The sequence below is a fragment of the Onychostoma macrolepis genome, chromosome 21 (genome assembly GCF_012432095.1).
Source record: "Onychostoma macrolepis isolate SWU-2019 chromosome 21, ASM1243209v1, whole genome shotgun sequence".
NCBI lineage: Eukaryota > Metazoa > Chordata > Actinopteri > Cypriniformes > Cyprinidae > Onychostoma > Onychostoma macrolepis.
In genome coordinates, this window is record NC_081175.1 from 5,994,481 (window position 1) to 6,018,530 (window position 24,050).

General features: G+C 38.0%; 1 protein-coding gene across 3 annotated transcripts in view; it reads right to left on the reverse strand.

Annotated features, from left to right (window-relative positions):
- Positions 1-4,990: 4,990 nt before the first annotated feature.
- The window catches only part of dacha (dachshund a), a 147,950-nt gene continuing 128,890 nt past the window's right edge, over positions 4,991-24,050 (reverse strand). For all 3 annotated transcript variants that reach the window (XM_058759065.1, XM_058759064.1, XM_058759063.1), the window contains 5 exons: positions 19,513-19,658; positions 18,900-19,047; positions 17,611-17,757; positions 13,135-13,200; positions 4,991-6,445 (listed from right to left, as the gene is read on the reverse strand). In XM_058759065.1, the coding sequence (XP_058615048.1) occupies positions 6,408-6,445; positions 13,135-13,200; positions 17,611-17,757; positions 18,900-19,047; positions 19,513-19,658 (545 nt within the window). In that variant the 3' untranslated portion in view covers positions 4,991-6,407. The remainder of the gene's footprint in view (positions 6,446-13,134; positions 13,201-17,610; positions 17,758-18,899; positions 19,048-19,512; positions 19,659-24,050) is intronic.

A 24,050-nucleotide genomic window follows, 5' to 3' on the forward strand; every position in this document is an offset into this window, starting at 1 on the left:
TTATTAACTAAAAACTTCTGAGGGTATTATTGTACAGTATATATTTTAAGAATAATTTTTTAACTAATATCTTAACAGTCAGTTTACAATAGAAAATACAAATGCTAACAATTTAATTACAACGTGTATTTCCTTGCAATTCATAAAAGAGGTTCTTTATTCAAGAACTTGTCCTACTAGAAAAAAATCTTAAACATGTACAAAAGAAACAACCGCTCGCAGCTCTAAATAATGAAACACACATCCAGCGAGAAACGGCAGCAGTGGACAGAACTTGGAGAGCTGCTGACCAGCATTATCGCCCGCAGACATCTGAGTCTGCCCCGCTTTAAAACATTCCTATTTACGGCGCGGCGGCACAGAAATAAATAAATGTGTTAATATGTTGGGAAGGCTGGTTGGAGGGACCGCTGGTGCTGTTTGGTTTTTCTGTGATGATGCCATTTATCACGCGCTGACAGCCCGTTTGTGAAGTGCTGCGCTACGCGGTCCACTTCAACTCACCGTCCCGCCGTCTCAGCTCTTTGGGAGAATGCATAAACGAGACGTCACGATGCAGAACGACTAGCGTACCTTGCCCGTGGGACTTCCAGGGTGAAAAACACTGGAGATTCTCCACAGTCAGACGTACGCACAAGTCGATGACACAGATTTTGTGTTTATTTAATGTTTTTCCTGAAGAACATGCTGTCTGGCTGCTTTGTGCTGTCTTAGTGAAATGTGTAAAGGACCCATGACATGCCCTGGGGGTACACCATATCATCAGGTGTGCGAAAGGGAAAATAGAAGTTCAAATGCATCATGAGGATGTTCCAGGAGTTTTTCCATGTAGAGGTGAACTATGGAAAGAGGGCACATTCCTGTGACCTTCATTTTTTTTTTTTACGTGGATGTGTGTGTGCAGGTTCAAGCAAATAGTACAGGTGGTGATTTATGATTTTCAGTGCAGCGAGATGCGACTTGACATTTTCCTGCTGTGGCGTAGCCCAGTTCTGGCTCCATGCTTCATTACGTGAGCCTCCCCACGCGATTCCCGACCCAGTAAAAATAAGCCTGCTCACCTCAGCTATGAGTGAATGAGCATGTGTGGATCTGTCTCGGGGGTGGGCGGCTTCAGTGTGCTCTGCTATTCTCACCTTCCCCAAAATTTCCATATGGCCATGATGCCACTGCTCCAGTCAACCCTTAAATACACACACACGGCTGACAGCAACTTTCAAAGTCTTACCTGGTAAGATAAAGGAAACTGATAAATAAGTAAACAATCACATCTGTGAGCACAAATGGTTGACATTTGGCGTGATGCAGATCATTTCTTATTTATGTGTGTTTTCATGTCCCTCGACCCACTTGCACAGGTCATATGACTAATGCCTAAAATTAGGTGATGCATTTCTGTGCTTTATACACTTTTGTTTTTACCACTACTACTACAACAGCTAATAATAAAATCACATCTTCGATTCCAGTAAATGTTGCTTTTTTTTTCTTTCCAAAATGTTCAATCAAAATCTTATAATTTTATATTTTGGTGAAATGACAGACTTTTTCTGCCAGCCTTCTCCAATTATTTAGTTATTATATGAAAAAAATTAAATCTGCCGTTACTTCTGTTATATCATGGAAAATGTACAGTCCCTTCCAGATTGAAACAAAAACAGACGACTCCTGTAATTTTATTATTTTTTTTTTTAATCCATTAAAATTTTCTGTAGACACTGCTTGAATCGACTCCTATGGAGATACTCCAAAATGTTGCCTCTTCACTTGATGTCTGAAGTAAAATCAGACAGACCCAACATATAATAAATGACCATATAGCACATGAATAGCACAGTTTTAAATAGTGGAGAGAAAGCTGTTCAAAAAGTTGTCTGTGGAAAACAATGCATTCTCATTCCCTTAAGCCTGCCACAAACCGCCACTACTTTTAACATTATTTTCATAGTTTTAATTATAATTTTATACTGTGCAGAGTTAGTCATAAGGGTGATGTACAGTGGTTTGTTTTTTAAGGGACAGCACGTGTAGCGTAAAATCATTTGAACGTGTTCCCCATCAGTGCATTTAAAATAAATAAATAATTCAAAGTCATGTTACTGACTACTTAAATTTGTAGCAGCCTACTAGCAAATCATGGTATGTGGCTGTGATGTAGTCAGAGTCTATATATTTGAAAAGCGTCCCAGCTAAACTTCATTCGGTAGGAATTGTGTAAGCACAGGAAAGAAAATTGCACTTGTCAAGTGATTTTCATGGGCTTTTTAATCTGCCACGAACCTTATGATCTCAGAAAAGTACAGTAGAGACATAAGTAGGCAGTATTTAGCATACAGTATTACCTTTGCAAAACTACAGTCTCTGCAGAAATTCATTATTCTTAATTAGCATTTCTGTAAACAGCATCAACCCCCATCATTTGCCATACAGGAAAATCTCTGCGGTGCATTTCCACTAACAGTCGCGAACGCAGCAATTTGTTGCAGTTGTTTCTACTTATTACTTCAGTTGTTCAGCGAGAGAGGAGGGGGAAATAGAGTAGAACATTCCTAGACACTGCTTTGTCTTCACAAACACACATCCAGACACCTATTATTCACTATTATCTTTTAACAATGAAATTTACTGCTGTTTGAATTGTCTTTAATGCAGCCTGGAGGTAATATCCCATGATTCCCCACTAGACAGCCACTTTAGTGAGCTCTTTAACTCCCTTTCAACTGCCTTTACTCATCTATTCATTCATTTTACAATAACATACTCCCAACTTTAACAGCCAACAACAACCTGTGTTTGGGTTTTATTTAGCCTTGTAGTGCTGGTAAGGAGTGTGTGTGTGTGTGTGTGTGTGTGTGTGTGCGCACATGGGTTTTGCTTGTAACATTGTGTATGTACACTCAAGGTGTGGGATGCCAAGTGTTGGCTTTCTTGTAAAAAGAAATCACTATTTTGGAACAAAAGGAAAAGCAACAAACAGGAAGACCATTAAAACATATAAAATTTCACAGAATTTGCTTGGCTGTTTTCAAATACAGAGATACAGACTGTTAAAAGCATTGTTTTTTTTTTATCATATATAATTTTTTTTTATAATAATAATAATATAAAATGTATATTGATGAAAGAAATCTACAAATTTAACAGATATTGAAGCAAGCCATTTCAACAAACAGGTCATGGATGTTACAGTTGTTTAATACTTGATCACAAATAATAAGCTAAAAACTTTTAATTGTGTAATTATTATGAATAGCTTTTTTCATTACCTTAAATGAACTGAGACTAATATTTCTTATAACTTTAGAAATTCATCACTATTAAAGTGAGCTGCCAAAACTAAAGGATTTTTTTTTAATGATGAAAAACTGATAATTATGATGAAAAGCATCTATGATATACACTTTGACCTATTCATTTTAACATAAAATATTGATGTTAAAATACTCCAGTGCAGTTCATATAGCGTTTGTTTAATTGAAATGTATCTCAGCACTTCTCTCTAAGAGGGAGACATCCTGCAAAGTTGCAATGTTTTCATGTCGTTCATGGTCACGGTGGCAATAATCTGTCCAAACCGCTCCGTTCCAAAGAGGTCGCGAGTTATCGATCCCGGCCACGGTCATATTTCATCTCCATGAACGTTTTTAATTGACGTGGATCTGCACTTATGGATTATAGGTTAGAGAAAAGAGACACACACCTGGCTCTGATGTCAAGCTTGTATGACTCTCCATATTCGTCCGCTCCTTTAATCCCTACCTTCTTGTTAGCCTTAATCAGATTCAATGTTTTTAATGGAACGTATGCAAATGATTCTGTTTTTATCTTATTTCCACTGATCAAATAGTCCACCGCAGCGATTGTGTTTCAAACACTCACCTCAATCCCACCCCTAAAAACATCACTAATCATAAATGAAGTACTTTGACTACTTTACATAAAGCCAGTTAGGGAGGAGAAGGGCTAATCAAGAGTAGATCAAACGACTCGTCTTTAATTGAAGTGCAAAACCGGACCCTCTTTCTTTCTTTTTTTTTTTTTTTTTTTTTTTTGGTTTGTAGGGCCAATTCAGGCAGCGGCTCTCAGGGCTCTGTCAGGAGGCCTGCTTCTTTTCCCACAACTCCCAGAAGTCCACACAGCTACAGACAACAGATGAAGTGCAGCGGTCGCGGTGGGAAATGTAGTCTGCTGCTCGACGGCTTGACGGTACGTGACTAATTAGGTCAGTTCCTTTGGCAGCTGCAGGTGAGAGGTGCCCGCTCGCGTTTGCTTCGTGTTGAACACCCCCGGGACGGTGGAGCTTCAGAGCCGTGGGTTTTTATGGATTGCTAGGGTGATGGGAGTTTCAGGCTGTGATGCGAGGCCCATGTGTATATTTATGAAAACGCTCCGCTTCAAAAAAGTACTACAACATCCATGACGTGAAGATATTAAAAAAGTTATAAAGAACCAGTGTTCCTACCATTTGTACCGATCCTGAAAAAAAAGATAATTGTTTCCACAAACATTATTAAGCAGCACAATGGTTTTCAACATTGATGATGATGATGATGATGATGATGATAATAATAATAATAATAATAATAGTGTTTCTAGAGTAGCAAATCAGCATATTAGAATGATTTCTGAAGGATCATGTGACGCTAAAGGCTGGCATAATAATGCTGAAAATTCAGCTTTTAATCACAGGAAAAAAAATACATTTTAAAATATATTCAAATTGAAAACCCTTATTTTAAATTGTAATAATATTGCCCATAACTTACTGTTTTAACTGTAGTTTTGATAAAAAAAAAGTTACAAAAACACACTTTTGATCAGTAGTGTGTGCGTGTGTACAGCAATAATAATAATAATAATAAACTTTGTGCTATAATTGTCACATTTTGGAACTGACACAAGTGGTTATTATACATTAATTTCAAAATGGCCAAATACCAGTTAACTTGGGGAAAACATCTCTGAAAATAACTGAAGCAAAACAAGCAAATGTTTCCATCTTAATTTTATTACTCAAAGGAAAAAAAACAAACAAAACAAAACCTACCAAGATGTCCATAGGGGTGTTTTATTCGTTGTGGCATGTGCAAGGCTGTGATAAGTGTCTGTTGCCATTTTAAAACAAGATTCAACATCATTGATAGCTGCCGATTTGTGATTGCATTACCTATGGAGTCGCTAGAAATGTTTAAAAATAGATTTGAAGAGGCAGCGTTTTATTTTCAATCAATACGTGTCATTTTTCATCGTTGTATTTACAAGCATGCTCGCTCTGGATGTGCATAAGGGTACTTCTCGTCTCTTTTTCGTCACTAAAAATGTATCCACGTAATAACAACGTAAGGATAGCAAACGCTAAAGCATTTTTACAAGTCTTTATAAATGGGTAAAAACAGAAGGGGGAGTACTGTAATACTGTGTTTATAGCAACATCAAATGAACACTTCTTTTTTTTTTTTCTTTTTTTTTTTTTTTTTTTTACTTTTTAAGTTAAGGAGCAATAGAGAAAACATTGTCGCGGGGCAAAGTAAGACAGCAAAGACGTACAAAGAACGTTTGTTTCAAGATCACTTGAGCATCTGTTTGAAATGCTGATTAAAATACAATGGAAAACAACAAACCAGATAATAAAATAAACACCAGAATAATAAACATAGGGCAGGGAAAAGACAACATGAGGAAAATATTTCTACACTTTCTAAAAAAAATACAACAAATTAGGGAAAAAAAGGAAATGTTGATATAGAATCCCTTTCTTAAAGGCAAAACAACAAATGTAGACAATGTTTATTAAAGAAGCACATGTGTCTTATTTGGAGTCTGTCCACATAATATTTGTCTCTTTTGTCCCTTTCATGTAGAGGTGCTGTGGACAAAGTTCTCCACAGACTCGTCAAGACTGTTGTGCTGTTCAGAATCACTGGTGCACAGAATCATGGGGGATCAGCAGATAACACTCAATAATAATAATAATAATAATAACAAACTGAAGATAGGTTTAGATTAGGGTGATGCTGTGTGCTTCACATAAAGAAGGGTAATTCATCAGGTAATGACATTTTAATCAAAAAAAAAACACTTCTTTTAATCTCAAAAAAGTGTGGGATGTAGAAGTAGTCAAAACAAGAGAGAAAGACATTTTTTTTTACAAGTCGGTGCATGTGCTGTTGAAAGGTCGCCAACAAGCAGTGCTCCAGACACACACACGCGTCTCATGAGGACCGCAAACGCACACATACACGTACATACACACTCAAGTCCTGTACACGGGTTCAGGTGCCTGGTCTTCAGCACCCGCACCACTTTTCCTCTGGGGAAAAAGCCCCACAAACCCCTCTCCACGTGGCCCCGTCCGTCTGTGGGCTGCGCTGAGCTGAGCTGTCGTGGGACTAAAGATGCCAGAGGCTTCAGTACATGATGGGAGGTTTGGAGTAGGGTCTGTTTTCTGTAATGAAGAAGATAAAATGCATGAGAGCCAGTGAATTTTATATAGAATTTTAATCATGTAATCCATAAAAAATTAACTGTAATCTGAGCCTTTTTAAAACGTAATATAATCAAGTACTGCATTTTTGGAATTTGATTACCAAATTCAGAACACACACACATAATATAAAATCAGTTATTTATATAAAATATTCATCAGATTTTAGAACTTTAACTAACCATTATATAATATGAAAACGAGGCATAATATAATTTTGAAAACATTCAATTTTAGAATAACAGTGTTCAAATTAATATTCCACCACCCCCAAGAGAATCACAAGACTTCGTAATTCAAGAATCATAATTAAAAAAGGAACAAAAACAAAGACATTAATGTCTTCCAACATCAAAACTTAGCAAGTTTAGAGAATGAATCATGTTTGCGGTGGCCGTAAAGCACTAGATCAGAGAGAAACAGCTGGTGGTTGAGGGGCAGGAGTGCTGCAGATGCATGTTAATCGGAGAGCTCGCAGCGCACCGTCACACAGGAAGCAGTTCATTAGGACTCGAGTGTTTTTACATGTTCAACATGCTCGTTTCTGCAAACACCAACAGATGAGCTAATATGTATGCAGGATGTAAACAAAACGGCACTCAAGGTACATGGACGGAGAGAGCGTAAGAGAGGGAGAGCAGGACATTAAACTGAGCGCGTTTATGTCCCTGCGCATAATCTATAGGTCACCCCAAATCTGTTCGCTTTGAAAGCGGACATGGAAAATCACATTCCAGATGCCCTGGGGTTATGTAAAAAAGTCACATGTCGATTGGTGTGGTGCCCACAGATTGGGCATTCTTGACTCTCTTCAACAATTTTGATTTAATTTGTTGAATTAGTATACATTTACTGGTGTAAAAATGATCAAATTATAATAATTACTACACTTAATTGCCAAAATTCTCTCACATTTTGTTATGATCTTACCTCAATTAGGGGGAAAAATTTAACATTCTTTGAACAGGGACACAGTAGAAATGATCATTTTCTATAACTTGATGGTAATTTCACACAAATTGTTGCATTTACTGCGCTTGTCAGTGACACTGAAAAACATCTACTTATCCAACTTAAGAAAAATTATCAGTAGCTTCATTAATAAACGGCAATTTGATTCAAAACTAGGTATGCCATACTGAGTGACAGCTTAATTTACTTTGCTAATACATACTTACATTTGTAAACCTATTCTGCTGTCTTTTTAAAATAATTCAATTCACTTGATTTATAAAATTAATCTTTTTTATTACTATAAATAATAGAATCACAAATTAGGATTAGTTTTAAAACGGTATTCAGACATGTTCCAAATTTTGCCAAGATTGGTTGCAACCATAAAACAGCTAATATAACATTATTTTAACTTCAAGAGGTTTTCAGCAAATGACATAAACTGTTCTTAACCTTCAGAAATGTTTGACTCAATATCAGGCCTTATTTTTGTACTCTCTATTTGTGCAAAGTGATTTTCTGATCAACTGTCTGTGAACTGAAGTGCATTCTCATTCAATCCTTTTTTGTTTATAAAGGCACATAGAGCATGAATATTAAATGAGCCATATAACATATTGCATGTGACATTCATTCTATACATGAACCATTTGAAATGTATGAATGCCACATTGAGGCCTGCTGGTGCTGAAAGGAGGGAGAGACACTAGAAGAGATAAATAGAAGGCGGGTATTTCACTTGCTCTGAAATATGAGTTACGAGTAATATCCTGAAGTGCAATTAATTGAGTCCTATGGCTGACAGCAGACTAAATCTGCCATGATGAAGCTGCACCCAGGAGAGACCGGAGCAAATAGTTCATACACTTAATACAGAGACCTGACAGAGCAGGACACTATCTGTTTTGTTAAGCAGGAGGTGGGCCAAAATACTAGTATTCAATGCATCAAGATTAATTTCTCTTTTGTGAAAATCAGTGTTTTCACCATGTCACATGCTAAACTCCTATCTTAAAGAAAAAAAATTATTTTATAACTCATTAATTGTAAAAATATTACTTAAAATATTGTCACAGGGCAAGTTTAAAATTAAATTGGCAACATTTTACTCATTCTTTTAGATTTTATAACTTTACATTTAATTGTAAAAATATTTTTACTTAAAACAAACTCTTGACACAGGGCACCTAGCAACAATTATTTTATCATTATTCATTCAATTCAAGATGAAATGTAAAATTTAATTCTAGCATTGAAGAATGTACCACATTTGGACAATATGTTCTCAGAATTCACAGAATTCTATGCAAATGAATGAATAAATAAACGTGCATTAGAAATAAAAAAAAATATATTGTATATAAGGAGACTATGAATGAAATGATATTTGCTGTTGGATATTTTCATATTCACATTTTCTTCATCAATTTGATCAATTTTTAGCCCTAACAGAAAGCATCCAAGTTATATTCAAAGGCAACCATTTATACATCACATTCTCCTCCTTACATCGGCATTTCAGTAAATAACTGTTGCCAGCGATGAGGTCAACCCTATGAATCTTTGGCTCTTTTGCCCCACATGTAGGATACTGTAAATAGATGGATGGGGAGGTGAGGGTGGTCCTCCTCTGGGACCTTCTCCACAACACACGGCTCCCCTCCATATAACCCTGGACTCATTTATTCTCGAAACGGAAAAACCACTTCCTCATCCTTGATTATTCATGCTCGTTATATCACAGCATGATACCAATTAATAGGTTGAAAACTTCTAGATACGGATGGTGTGCTGAAGTTACGGAATTCCATACGGAATCTGCACACTCGATTGTTGGAACGCGTACGGAATTCTCCGGAATGACGCCCATGGAGTGTGACTGCAACGTTTTGAGTTCGGTTTGCTCCATCTTAATTACATTTTCACCTCGCCTCCCTTCTTCACTCCCTCTCTCTCCCACCACTCCACACTTCTCTTAATCGGCTTGTAAAATGATGTCACCTTCTTTTGTGTTCAGCAGTTTTCTGTTAGCGCCACTTGTCTTGATTAATCAGAAAAGGCACGGGTCATCGTAATGGCCCAACACAGGGGTGGAACCTGAGAAAGCGCAAAAAGCTTTTAGCCCGACGAGTGGGATCTCGGCAAGGACAATCAAACCTAATGAAATCAGCTGTCACTGCTAAGCTTGCAAAACTGTGAAGTCCGACTTGGGAGAGAAGCATGGGCTAATTAGATTTTTGCCGGCTGTAATGGATAAATGTGGTGAGGCGCGGGAGCTCGAGGAGGGGTGGAGCGGACAACAGACTTCATACACAAACTCCCCAGGTGGGGCGGCTGCCAGACTTTGTAAGCTGATTGCACGGACACCTTTCCTCTTTCAGCTTGATGGAACTTCTAGATAAAGAAGTGTAGAGAGAAAGTGATGATCTGTGCATCCGAGAGAGTGCGGGATCATTATGTTTTCCCTTCCTGGACAAAACCAGGCATTCCGAATTAGATACGCTCTTCCTTTTAGTTTGTTACAATTTACATGCTGTTTGCACCGAAAAAGGACAAATGAAGAGTTCATTTGCAAAAACAGATGACTCCATTTTTATTTATTTTCAGAAATCATGTTTTTTTTTTTTTTTTTTTCATTGTACATTCCAAGTAATATCAATCATACTGCAGTTGGGTTGATTTGATTAAGTAATAATAACTCAAACAAATACAGGTAACTTACAAAATTAAAGTTCATTGAAAGTATGTTTTTTTATATATTAAAAGTTTGTTCTATAGCAAAAGCAGATAACTCCAACATTTTCAGAGTTAAACAAAAACACCCGTTTAATCTTTGTAATCTTCTCAGCTGACAATGTAGACGCCTGACAAACGTTGTTGTTGTGATCATAGACCGTATGGATGTGATTACACGCAATACAGGGAGGGAGCAGATTTTCTCTCACCATTGTAACGTGCTGCTTTTGCAAGGTTCCGTGAACAATTTCAGCTTTTATTTTCCTTTAATGCCCTGAAGAAGATATCACGGGTTCATCGAAATTAAATTATCCATCCTCGATCACTTTAGTCAGCTGTGACGAAACTCCCCACAGCTAGCGCGTCTCTTCAAAGTGACTGGCAGCCTTGTCACCTGACCTGAATATAGCGTGCTCATTCGCTAAAACGTGAACTCGCGATGCCTCGAAAGTGGACAATACTAGCTTTTTTGACACAACGCGTTTAGGGTTCAGATCGCGCTATATGTGAAGAATAATGCACTGCACTCAGTTCATTTTTTTTTAAAAGTGGCGTTTATCGGTTTTTGCAAATGAACTCTTCAAATATTGTATTGTTCAATATTTCTCTTCATATTACAGTGTTAATTTTGTGGCCTCCATGAACAAAAGTGAACCTTAAAACGTTGTGAATGAAATGGTTTAAAGTCATTACTTTCTATAAGCCAATTATATTCTCAAATAACGTACTATTAACTTTACAGCGCTAAACTGAATTATCAACTGTAACTGTATTGTTTTTCCCCTTTAGTGAGGTATTAGTGTTATGCAAAGCTGTTTTTTTCCATTGTACTGTGTCAGAGCGATTACAGTCCCATTGCAGAGAGACTCATTTGCACCTCGTATTAGCCTCTGCATTATAGAGGAAAGGTCTGATCTTCACGTTTCCTGGTTCTGCTCGTTGCTCTAAAGGTCAGGGGCATTGTGACAGAGCTCTAACACTAATCCCTGCTGTTATGCTCACATTAGTGACGCCTCAACTCAAGTCACAGACTACATTCCACAGGCCTCCAGAGTGCCACTAAAATGGTCGCAATTGAAACAAAAAAATGTTTCAGTTTTTCAAAATTAACTGGGAACTGTTATTTGTCATGTAAAGATACATTTTATTGTAATAAATGGTATTCATTATAAAAAATAAATAAATCACAATCGTTGTTAAGCATGGTGAGGTCTCACTGTAATCTTGTACAGAACCCCTAAAGGGACATGATGAAAAAAGAAATATAAACTTTGCATTCGTGGGCAATTTTTTTGCATTCCCCGATAAATTTTCTTTTTGCAAATGTTTAGTGTTCCCTTGAGAAACAAACGTGAGGCTTCTTGGGGAATTCAAAAATTTGTGAGTGAACACAAAGCATGGAAATATAATTTTTCCTCCCATCTCATCTTTATTTCCATCACCATGTCTCTTTAGGGCCTCCATAATGTTGAATCCATTGCAAGGGAAACTTTGGGAGTAATATGGAGTAACATGTTAGAACCATCAACACAATTTTTCCCCTCCAAAAAGCCAGAAATATTCTTACAAAACAAAGTGACCTTTATATGACACAGATCAGGATTACTAGTGACAGCATGGGAACTAAACTGCTTCTTATCAACCGCCTTTATCAAGCGATTCTATAATTTGTGATAACTAAAAAAAGCTATTGGGTCTAGGAGCCAATGGCTCTCTAGTAAATTTTTAGGCCTGAATGAAATCCAGAATGATTTCAAGATAAGTGCTTCTCAACTAGTGGGTCGCAAGCCAAAATTGGTTTCATGGTCTCGTGACTGTTTAGATTTGTTTCGGGATTGTTACTTTTTTTTACAATAAGCAAATGTGATTTTTATATGATTTATATGATATATTTATATATTTATATGATTTTTTTTTTTTCTCAAGTCATGAGTTACTCTGTCTCACAAGATTTGACAACAGCATGCTCTATTCTGTCTCCAGATGTCGGCCTACAAAATAACAATTGATGTATTTCTCAGTCTGGTCTAAGGCTGCGTGTCTTTGATCTGCAGGTTTTGCAGATCTGACCTGGAGTTGAAAGTTACAGACTTTGAAACATGAGATGTGCAACAGATTTAGGGTGAAGTTGTGTCTCTGATTCAACCCGAGAAACCTACAATCACCCACCGATGACCCCTTTACACTGCGAATGAACTCTGGTGCCGCCCCAAAGAAGAAGAAAAAACTGGCGATATCTACTCTGCAAATGCTTCAGCAGTGCTCTGTTACAGCGCCGCTGTCAAAGCCAGAAGAAAAATGGACGTCTCTTTATTTGCAGACTGTGAAATTGGCTATATAGGGGAAAAAAACATTTCGCTCATTTTCAGCGGAGCACTTTGCAGCCCATTTCCACTGCATCTTCTGTAAACATATGTATTTATTCACCTTCCCCCAGCCCCACATTTCAATAAGATGTACGGCAGCGGGTCTTTAATTCGCCGTCAGACGTGTTGATAATAGGTCCCATTTATCAAACACAACTTTTGGCCAGATTTGGGAGGCTAGCTTGGAGGGAAGGGGGAAAGACAGATGGAACAGGGAAAAGAATGAAACTGTATGAGTGTGTGCAGAAGAGCTGTAAAGCGCAAATAGATCTTGGGGAACGGAAGCGTGAAAGGCACATGAAAACATCAGTTTGTAATCTCACTCCTGAAAGAGTTGGACATCTTCAAAGGGACCCAATGAGATGTAAGGCAAGTTCAGGGATTTACTCTGGTAGTTTTGCTGGGGTTCGGCCCCAGGAGAGAGGGGGCCTCTGGACCATATGTACAGCACATGGCTGGTTGCATCTTCTCAACTGCAGCCATTTTTACCTTTCATTCAAATACTGACTGTTGACGGTATGATGTCAGGTCTTTATTTCGAGTTTTATAGTTTGTGGTAGTCACACATGTAGTTTAAATACAGTCAATTCTTACCTTGTACAGCTGAGTTCTCCTGCTGGCTGCCATTATGTTCAGACTTCACCTCTGGTATCACTGCCTCTAAAATCAAATATATCACACAATGAGTCCTCTCGGTGCTTTATCAGTAAAACATGCCATTGGTACCTCTGTCTCAAATAAATATATTTACAAATAACATTTTTAATAATAATAATTGTCACATTTTACAACCTGAACTACATCGACCTCACTGATGGTTTTCTGGATCCTCTCAAGGGAAATAAAATAAAATGAATTAAAAAAAAAAGAGGTGGAGAAAGCTTCATTACAAATACACATTCAAAACTTCAGTAAAGTGTTTTTTTTTTTTTTTTTTTGCATTAAACTCAAAATTTGTTATTTTGAACTACTTCTTCATTAAAGCATTCATTAAACATATTAAGTGCCACAATTGTTTTCAATATTGATGATAATCAGAAGTGTTTTGAGCAAAGTCTTGAGCAGAATGATTATATTATATAGTAGAAGGACCGTGTGACACTGAAAACTGGAGTGATGATGCTGAAAAATCAGCTTTGCATTACAGGAATAAATTACATTTTAAATTTTAATAAACTTTGTGCAACTGTTTTTATGGTATATTTAATCACATAAATGCAGCCTTGGTTAGTATCAGAGACTAAAAACTTACTGACCCAAACTTTTGAACAGTAGTGATTATTACACATTAAAAAGTTTTTAAATTCATGTTGTCTGCCTAGCTCACTTGAGTTGAACTGCACTTGGAAAATCTCCACAACAAAGGCTGTGTTGCACAGATAAACAAAGGAGGAAGTAGCTTTATCTGAGGAGAGATGTGACGTAACAACAGACCTTCACAATATGGATCTTTTTCTAGCATTCCCCTCAGATGAAAGGCAAAAACAAAGTGCATTTCTCATAATGAATTCGCGTCTAATCAGCCTTGGCCTAATAATTGCTCCAGCACTCATGAAAATACTTGCAGATGTCTTGCAAATGTACCTGTTTTTTTCCTCATTCAAATTCTGCTTCTGTTAAGATATTCACAATTAAACAAGTGTAATCAAAACAACAGCAAGCGATTAGGAAAATGGTTTGGCCTTGATAAGTGTGCGTATTTAGAGCGTTTATGATAAACATCAGACTCCATTTCCTCAGCTGAGATTATGATGCTAATGCATTGCTAATAGTTATGACCTAGACGGAAATACCAATATCAGCACTGACTAAAAAAATATGAGAATGAACAGAAGGTTGAACAAAATATTAATGAACAAACTGAGGGAAGTTCTGAACAAACAGATCTTTAAAGATACTGTGAGAGAGTATCACAGGATAGATTGTAAAGAGAAACGGTGTACGTCAGTGCATGCACATGTCCAAACAAGGCGAGTGACGAGTTTCCAACGTTACGTCAATTAAAGTAAAAATGCACCACAATACAACACAATCTTAAACATAAAATGTTATATTTGGCTGCGAAAGCGTAAAATCCACTGCCTACATTTTCAGTATTCTTGATGTATTTTCCAGTTCATTTCTCCAAACAAAATACTCAATACTCAATACTCATTGATTTGAGCCAGAAATTGGTATAAGAAAATATAAAAAAGAGAATGCTGGAAAACCATCTTTCCTGTTGGATAAATTCTCATCCCATAAAAGCACTGTGAACTGATTCAAATCACATTCAGTGGTTTAATATTGTACAGTTGTTTGTAAGTCATTGATTAAATACAACACATTTGACATTTACTTCAAAATATGCATATACATATATCAACTCAAATTGTGAAATTTGTTTATTAAATAAATTCAGTGCACACAGTCTGAAGTAGTTTAAGTCTTTGGTTCTTTTAATTGTGATGATTTTGGCTCACATTCAACAAAAACCCACCAATTCACGATCTCAACAAATTATAATACTTCATAAGATCAATAAAAAAAAACATTTTTAGTGAATTGTTGGCCTTCTGGAAAGTATGTTCATTTACTGTATATGTACTCAATACTTGGTAGGGGCTCCTTTTGCTTTAATTACTGCCTCAATTTGGTGTGATCAGTTTGTGGCACTGCTGAGGTGGTATGGAAGCCCAGGTTTCTTTGACAGTGGCCTTCAGCTCATCTGCATTTTTTGATCTCTTGTTTCTCATTTTCCTTTTGACAATACCCCGTAGATTCTCTATGGGGTTCAGGTCTGGTGAGTTTGCTGGCCAGTCAAGCACACCGACACCATGGTCATTTAACCAACTTTTGGCAGTGTGAGCAGGTGCCAAATCCTGCTGGAAAATGAAATCAGCATCTTTAAAAAGCTGGTCAGCAGAAGGAAGCATGAAGTGCTCCAAAATTTCTTGGTAAACGGGTGCAGTGACTTTGGTTTTCAAAAAACACAATGGACCAACACCAGCAGATGACTGCACCCCAAATCATCACAGACTGTGGAAACTTAACACTGGACTTCAAGCAACTTGGGCTATGAGCTTCTCCACCCTTCCTCCAGACTCTAGGACCTTGGTTTCCAAATGAAATACAAAACTTGCTCTCATCTGAAAAGAGGACTTTGGACCACTGGGCAACAGTCCAGTTCTTCTTCTCCTTAGCCCAGGTAAGACGCCTCTGACGTTGTCTGTGGTTCAGAAGTGGCTTAACAAGAGGAATACGACAACTGTAGCCAAATTCCTTGACACGTCTGTGTGTGGTGGCTCTTGATTGCCTTGACCCCACTCTCAGTCCATTCCTTGTGAGGTTCACCCAAATTCTTGAATCTATTTTGCTTGACAATCCTCATAAGGCTGCGGTTCTCTTGGTTGGTTGTGCATCTTTTTCTTCCACACTTTGTCCTTCCACTCAACTTTCTGTTAACATGCTTGGATACAGCACTCTGTGAACAGCCAGCTTCTTTGGCAATGAATGTTTGTGGCTTACCCTCCTTGTGAAGGGTGTCAATGATTGTCTTCTGGACAACTGTCAGATCAGCAGTCTTCCCCATGATTGTGTAGCCTAGTGAACCAAACTGAGAGACCATTTTGAAGGCTCAGGAAACCTTTGCAGGTGTTTTGAGTTGATTAGCTGATTGGCATGTCACCATATTCTAGTTTGTTGAGAGAGTGAATTGGTGGGTTTTGGTGAGCCAAAATCATCACAATTAAAAGAACCAAAGACTTAAACTACTTCAGTCTGTGTGGATTGAATTGATTTAATACACTAGTTTCACAATTTGAGTTGAATTACTGAAATAAATAAACTTTTCCACGACATTCTAATTTATTGAGATGCACCTGTATATGTGTAAGTGTAGGGAAATTGACGTTTGCAATGCTTCATGGGAGTGGACGTCACTGCTAAGCATGGTGCTCATTTCCAGTGACTTCTCTGATTGGTGGAGCTCGCTTCACGGTTATGTGTAGTATGGATTTCACCTGGAGTTCAACAATTAAACAAGTGGTTTTGGCTTCTATGGAAGCAAATATCATAAGCTGCTTTTCCACCATTGGGCCAAACGTTTCTCGTACCTTAACCATTCTGTTCTGTGCCGATCCGGGTCAATTGGCATGAGTATGGTTTCGTTTTCCACTGTGGAGATGATAGCGGAGCTTGTAATACTAATGCATCAATTGTTGCTTTGGTAATGCAAGTGTTTACATACATTATGAGACATGAATAGCGACCGTGTTATGGAAGATGACCAGATATTTCTGTTTACTTCGCTTGGCCAGCTACAGAGAGAAACTAGTAGCCAGACAACAGACAATTGACCAACCCTGAGTGGCGATGTCCCTACACATTTTATGTTGGCTAACCGTGCTGAGAATTTCAGGCCGAGAACCGTTCCTAACTGTGCCGAGCTCAAATGGAAACGCTACTAGCGATCTCATAATTATATGGAGCAGAATTTTGGACCAATGAGATTTCATTGTGGGCTTGTCATTTATTGCTTATTGCATCACACCTGCTTGGTTGGCTTGTCCCAATACCACACTTGCGGTCTTGACCACTTGTAGGTGCACAAGACTGTTCCTGGTCTCATAAATGCCAAAGCTCAGTGACTTTAACACACACTAAAATCTCTAACTGCATCAAAGTGGTATTTTCAGCTCAGTGTATCCCATCATTCATCATGTTTAGAACTCATGTGTTTTGAAATCACTAAAATGTAAGGCACATTTTACTGGTGCAGAGATGTGTATTTAGTAAAATGTTATCAACTGCTTTTTATCTTTTAATTAGAAGCACCACACTTGCTTTATTGTAAGTGCAAAGTATTGAAAATCAAAATGTGTAAGTAAACTTTAGTAGGACTTAACACTATGATGTGTGTCCCATCTGGTGATCAAAAGTTCTGCGCACTTGCAGTCTTCAAAACCACTTGAACACTTGGGCCAAATACAGGAAATGTCATGTAAGTAGACAAGTGGTCAAATGAAAAGTGCGGGTATTGGGACAGGCCCAGTGTTGTGTGTGTGTGTGTGTGTCAGAGCAGAGCCCCACCGTTGAGACTCATGCGGAGACTCTCAGGAGATGTGGCCTGTTTGAGCGCCTGTTCCACCTGCTCTCTCCTCTTGGACTCAAACTCCAGAGCCTCCTGCAGTTTCCTCTTCGCCTTCTTTTCCTTCTTCAGACGCTTCTGAATAGTGGCTGAGGGCGAGAAGAAAGAAGTTTGAACAAACATTCAAACGTAAAACACTTCTCTCGTTCAGCATGGTGTCTGAAAACACAAGGAGACTCACGTTCACACATTAGAGACTTGAAAGTGCTCATTAGCACTAGCAAAACAAAAACATATGGTGCGCTACGTGCAACAGCTTTCAAAAAGGATATGTAAAATTGCTAGGTTTTTAGATGCTTGGATTAATAAACGTTACGGAAATGTGGCCTAGTTAGTGGTGTTTGCTAGGGCATCGCTACTACCATTACTCGTATTCAGGGTTCAGAGACTGCAAGAATAAGCAATCGTTATAGCAATAAACTAATAAATTCAACCTAACAATGTGCATTTATGGGCCAACACAACAGCTGTACACACCTAACGCCAACACATCGTGTTCACACAGCACAATGTTTTCACACAACACAATCCTCTGAATATGTGCAAACATAATCAACTCTGTGTATATGTGGATTCACAGCAATTAACGGTCTTTTGAAACACGGAGTCTGGCAGAAGACCTTAAAACAAGCTCCCAGCGTGTTCACTCGCTTGCGGTGTTAAATGTATGTCCCTTCCTCCTCGCACCTCTAATTACTTGCCTTTGATTGGCCAAATCATCCACCATATAACAGTGCGCATTAAAAGAACATGAAATGCTGTAACAGCCATGGCTAATAAATTATTGAGGTGTTTGTACATATTGTCAGAGTTGTTATCCAGCTGAATAATTGGCTTAATTTCTTGGCGCAAACGGCAGGAGTTGAATTGGCAGTAAATCCACTAGTGACACGGTTTGGTTGCGATGTAGGGAGGGAATTGGCGGCGCACACACTGAGGTTTTTCTGAGTGTTCGTCATGCTTTAATGTGTTTCCTAAAAAAAATAAAATGAGGACCGTAAGGGTTCATACACATTGTGACCAAAGAATTTCCATCACCTTTTCCAGTAATTTGTTATTACTGGATAAAGCTTAATTTAACATCATTTAAAAAGGTAACACTATATATCAGCACACACACATCAACTCTGAACCTAAAATATAACTATTATAAGAGCAAGTTGAATTATGATCCAACACGACGTTCTTTAGGTTTAATTGTGTGTGTGTGTGTGTGTGTGTGTGTACGTACCTCGGCTGTGCAGTTCAGAGGTGAGTTGTCTCTCCAGACTCTCTCTCATCTCTCTTTCTCTGTACAGCTCCATCTTTAACTCCTTGCGTTCCTGTTGCACCTGTTTCTCCTGCACACGGGCATTATCCACGGCCACCTTCAGCAGACCCTGAGCCGCCAACACAACACAAGACACACTCGATTTTAATACACCAATAAACATTCACAGTTACTATACGCAACATGCATGTACTTTTAAAGCACTGCTTCTTAACCAGGAAGCCAGGGTCCACTAGGGGGCCTCAGCAAACTTCCACTTAAAATTATGTAAATTAATATGATTATTTATTACTATTATTATTATTATTATTATTACTACTACTACTACTACTATAATTGATATTTATATCAGAATTAATATATTAAAACAATCTAACAAAAAAGGGTATGACCTGAAATTATATTTAATATTTTTTTCCCTCAATAGCTATTGTTTTTATTGAAGAACATACAGTTCTTGAAACGGCTTGAATAATAAAATGAATGGGTTTCTAACATGAGTATAAATACATTGACTTAATTTTTTCATTAAACTATTTCTAACAAATATACATAAAACACACACTGCATGTACCTGGATGTTAGTGAGCAATGTCTCCACGGAAGAGAGGCCATCTGCAAACAGGAAGGGTGCGGGGAAGCCTGGAGGAAGAGTCTGAGTGCCCAGAGGCAGCTTCTCGAACCCTGGTTTCTGCATGGGCAAAGCTAACTGAGCCTCATCTGATAAAACACAGAACAGAACGTATGTTGTGAATAGTCACGGCAGTGTTTTTAGAAAGATAACATGTTAATGCATGTGACTATTTACATTTTATATAAGCTCTTAAAGCATGTATTAATATATTTTTAAATAATGTAATATTATTCAATTTAGCACCAGAAGTTTTTTGTTTTTATGTGTAAAATAGTGGTTGGCTAATATGGAATTTTACTGATAGCTAAATAAATAAATAACACATGCTGCAATTAGAATTATTTAATTTGACATCATTACTAAAAATGAAAATGTAAGATTTACCTCTTGATTCTATAATCCTATTATAGTTTTTTTTTTTTTTTTTTTTTTTTCCTTCAATAAAGAAATTGTTAGAAACTTGACTAAAAAGGTTGTAACCTACAGTAATTAGGTTCATGTACACTGGAACTCATAAGACCAAGTAGAAAGGCAAACTCTTTTTCTGTCAAGACTTGTATAATAATTTATACACTGATATACAAACATTTTATCTATATATAAATTTGTATCAAAATATCAGTTGACCACTACAGCAAAATATATTGAAATTAAATTAATAGCTTTTTAAAAGTAAATTGTGTCATTTCCGTGTCACCAAGCAGAATTGAAAAGATAAAAACATGTTTTCCAAACATCCCCCATCTACCATTGGTCAAACAAATAGATAGCTCCACCCACAACCTCACCCTATTGGTTGAGCTGTTGCTGTGTCAGGCTGGTCAAGACACACAGAGCAAGTTTTAACAGTCCCACAATTAGAAAAAATCTACCTACAAATTGCACACTTAGTCTCTGCGTAACAAACTGGAAAAAATAGAATAAAGTAATTTCCAAAAAATTAAACCCTTCACCCTTAAGTGAGTTTCATACAGCCTACAAATTTGTTTCACAGAGGATGAAAATCAAAAGCGAGGCTATAATCAAAGCGAGGGTTTACCGTACACCCAGAAACAGTAAACGTGAATATCACTCAGCGGGGAGAAGATAAAACAAGAGAAACAGAAAGCTGCCGTGTCCAAACCTCCGTATAGCAGTTAATCTCTTACTTTCACACACACAATCCATATTTTACCCACAATCCCCACAGGCAACCCCTCCCACCCACAGTGCCAGGCCGCAAACTCTAGCCCCACTGCAGCAGCAATAACAGATAGAACTGGGGCTGAATAAGAAAGAGCGCGAGCGGTCATGATTCACCCCGGCTAATCTGGCCGGGGCCTCTCTCCACGCACGTTGACACGGCCCGTCCAGGGCTCCCTACGCAAGACAAATAGGACGGCTGGGGTGGGAATTGTGATGACAGTGTATCACGGGTCACATCGATTTCCCCGCCGCGCGCTCTCCCGCGCCCCACCAGATAACCCTGCACTGTTTTCTGCCCATTGTTCATACCCCACCTGTCCCACCAGCCATAAATTTTCCCCCTTCTTTCCTCGCCACCGCAAAGGGCATTAAAGAAGAGAGGAGCCGAGAGAAAGAGGGGAAGGATTCGCCCTCCTCCTCCTCTCCTTACAGGTTGACAGTGTGTGATTAAGTTTTTGGTGCCGGCTGAAAGTGGCGAGCAGATGAAGGTCACACAGATAGAGTGTGAAGAGGAAAACGCGCGAGAGTAAGAAGGATAGGGTGAGAAAAGGGGTGAGCGGAAGGGGACGCTGGAGAGAGAGGTGTGAGGTGAACTGTGAGATAAAGCTGGAGGTGAAGACCGCAGAAATGTTTAAAAACACACGAGGGGCTGTGCGTCGGTTTCCTACATTTAACATGAATGTTTTGATAGCATGTTTCTGTCTTATTGTGTACGGTTCATCACTGCACATTATTCCGAAGAAAAATGTCTTCATAATCTTTCACTAAAACATAGCTTCTTCACCGCTAAAATGGCTTTAGTTTCAAAATTTGCTTCAGTATATTGTCTATTTTGTTCCTGAACAAATCTGTCATTTCAAACTAATGATTTTCAGTCTGACTGATCAACTCATCATAAGAGTTTCATTCACAACAAGGAGAGAAAGAAGTGCATGAATTATTAATGTGTTAAAATATCTGATTTATACTTTATTGAAACCTGCTTTGCCCACTTTCTATGTGTAATATATAGTACATCCAACTTTGCTTGCATTCAATAGATGCAAAGCAATATACTATATGGCAAATCTCAGCTACGTGATTGTTTATATCATTGTAAAATGTATTATCGCACAGCTCTCTATATACAATTGCATATATTATATACAAATTTATCCGCATACATATACTATATACAGTAGCAAACCTATTTATGTATATAATACTAGTATTGCCCAGCTCTATATCCAGCTTTACCCACATACATACAGTAACTTACATAAATCAATATACTATATCTCAACTGTATACTATATCTCAAATAGTTTTTGTGTCGCCTCGCCCCACTCTAATCTGCTAAACAAAACCGTAAGGAATAAAGAGATGAGGTGCTATAAACATTAACATGATTTTATGTAAAGCTGCTTTGAAACGATGTGTTTTGTGAAAAACACTATACAAATACAATGAGACTCAATAGACGGTAGAATTTTTTTTTAACAAATGGACGATTCAGTGACTCATTTGTAATACACAGACATTTAAGTCAATCGTGACCACCTACTGGCATAACTTGCAGAACGAATCAGCAAACAAATCTTGAATTGATTCAAAAGATTCAAGTCACCTAAATGAATCATTCTGTTTTACGCAGAAATGTCACTTTACAGAAGCAAATCGGGCTTTCAACACCGTTTCACGAACAGGTCAAATATTAGCATCAACCTCTTTGTAGTTCTTTTTGGTGAGCGGATGATGCAAATTCAGGCTTGGGGAACTAAAAACTACACTTCCCAGGTCAATGCGGCAGTAGAAAGGAGGTTAATGGCAGCAGGCTCTTGAAAGCCCTGCCCTCCTGCTGGCCCCTGCACACCTAATTGCAAGTCCCTTTTAAACGACAGATTTATCTTGCTGCGGCTGCTGATAGTGTTCACTTCAATTCATTTTATTCCATCCAGCAAAGAGGGTGGAAGAGCCCTCGGCCCATGACATTTACAAAGTGCCCCCGTTCTGTCTCCTCTCACTGTAATGTGCACGAGTAATGATACCGTGAGAGTGTGTGCGTGCGTGTGTGTGTTAGGCCAAGCACAATGGGATCTGTTTGTTTGTACATATTGTGTGTATGCTTGTTTGATAAAAATGTCTTTTTGGTTCTAGGCAGAAGACAATACTGAATCGTTTTTTGCAAATGTAAACATTTTTACAAGATGCAAGTACTGAAACAAAAAAAACACCTCTGACCCACGGAACAAAACACATCCATCCACTCAACCCTACAAAACGGCACCAGCCGAGAGTACAAAGTGAACAAACAGATAAATAAATAAACTAACAAAAAGAAGGGAAGTGCTTTTTTTCTTTTAACTGACCATTGCAATCAATAATTCATTTATCAGACCTTTTATTTGCTGTCCACTAAAAATAAAGACAATATGAAGTTTCTAGAAAAAGCTTTCTTGCCGGTTGCAAACAAAGAAACTCAAGCACCACCGTGGCCACCAGAGAAAAGCAACAAAAAAAAGAAAGAAATGGGGCAAAGCATTGTTTTGAGATTTAAAACAGTTGGAAAGCTCTTTTTTCTAATTTTAATTATTAAAATATTAATATATCATTAAAATTAAATAAACAATACATTTCCAATTGGTAACTGGATACTGCAATTCTTTTAAAATGTAGTTAGTGCTTTGACTAGCCTTATCCAGGTAAAGTGTTCTCGAATCTATGAGAACCTCATCAAATTTGTAAATGCTTTCTCCTCATGTCTCTTCCTCCAACTTTTCTTCAAAAGATGCTTTTCTCTCAGCGAGTTGCTTGACATAATGTCAGCCTTCCCAGAGACGGTAGATTCTGCCCCCCGTTCCATATGGATGAACAGATGCCAGGGACAGGAACGAGAGAAAGAAGGCTATCTCCCTCAGCGCCTTTAACCCCAATGTGCTTTTCTTGCCCCCACATATTTGTTAGTTTTTATTTTGTACATGTGTCGGAGGGGACGTCTCTTGAATATTCAAAGGGATCCAATTAGGGGGTAATTTAGTGAGCGTCTACAGCACAGTGTTTTTGTCAGGTACGTGTACATGATCGCACCCACACTAATATAGGTTTGTTTACACAAAGATTTACATATGAAGATCAAGGCACACAACTAATCACCATAATTGCCAGAGTAAATGTTAAGAGATGGGCAACAGCTAATTATTTGAGGTTGTTTTGAACTGCGAGGTCCTCTTTTAGCACTATATTAATAATGTCATGAAAGAAGAAATTAATGACAAGTGCGTATATAATGCTGCAGTCTGAGCAAAAAGTTCTAG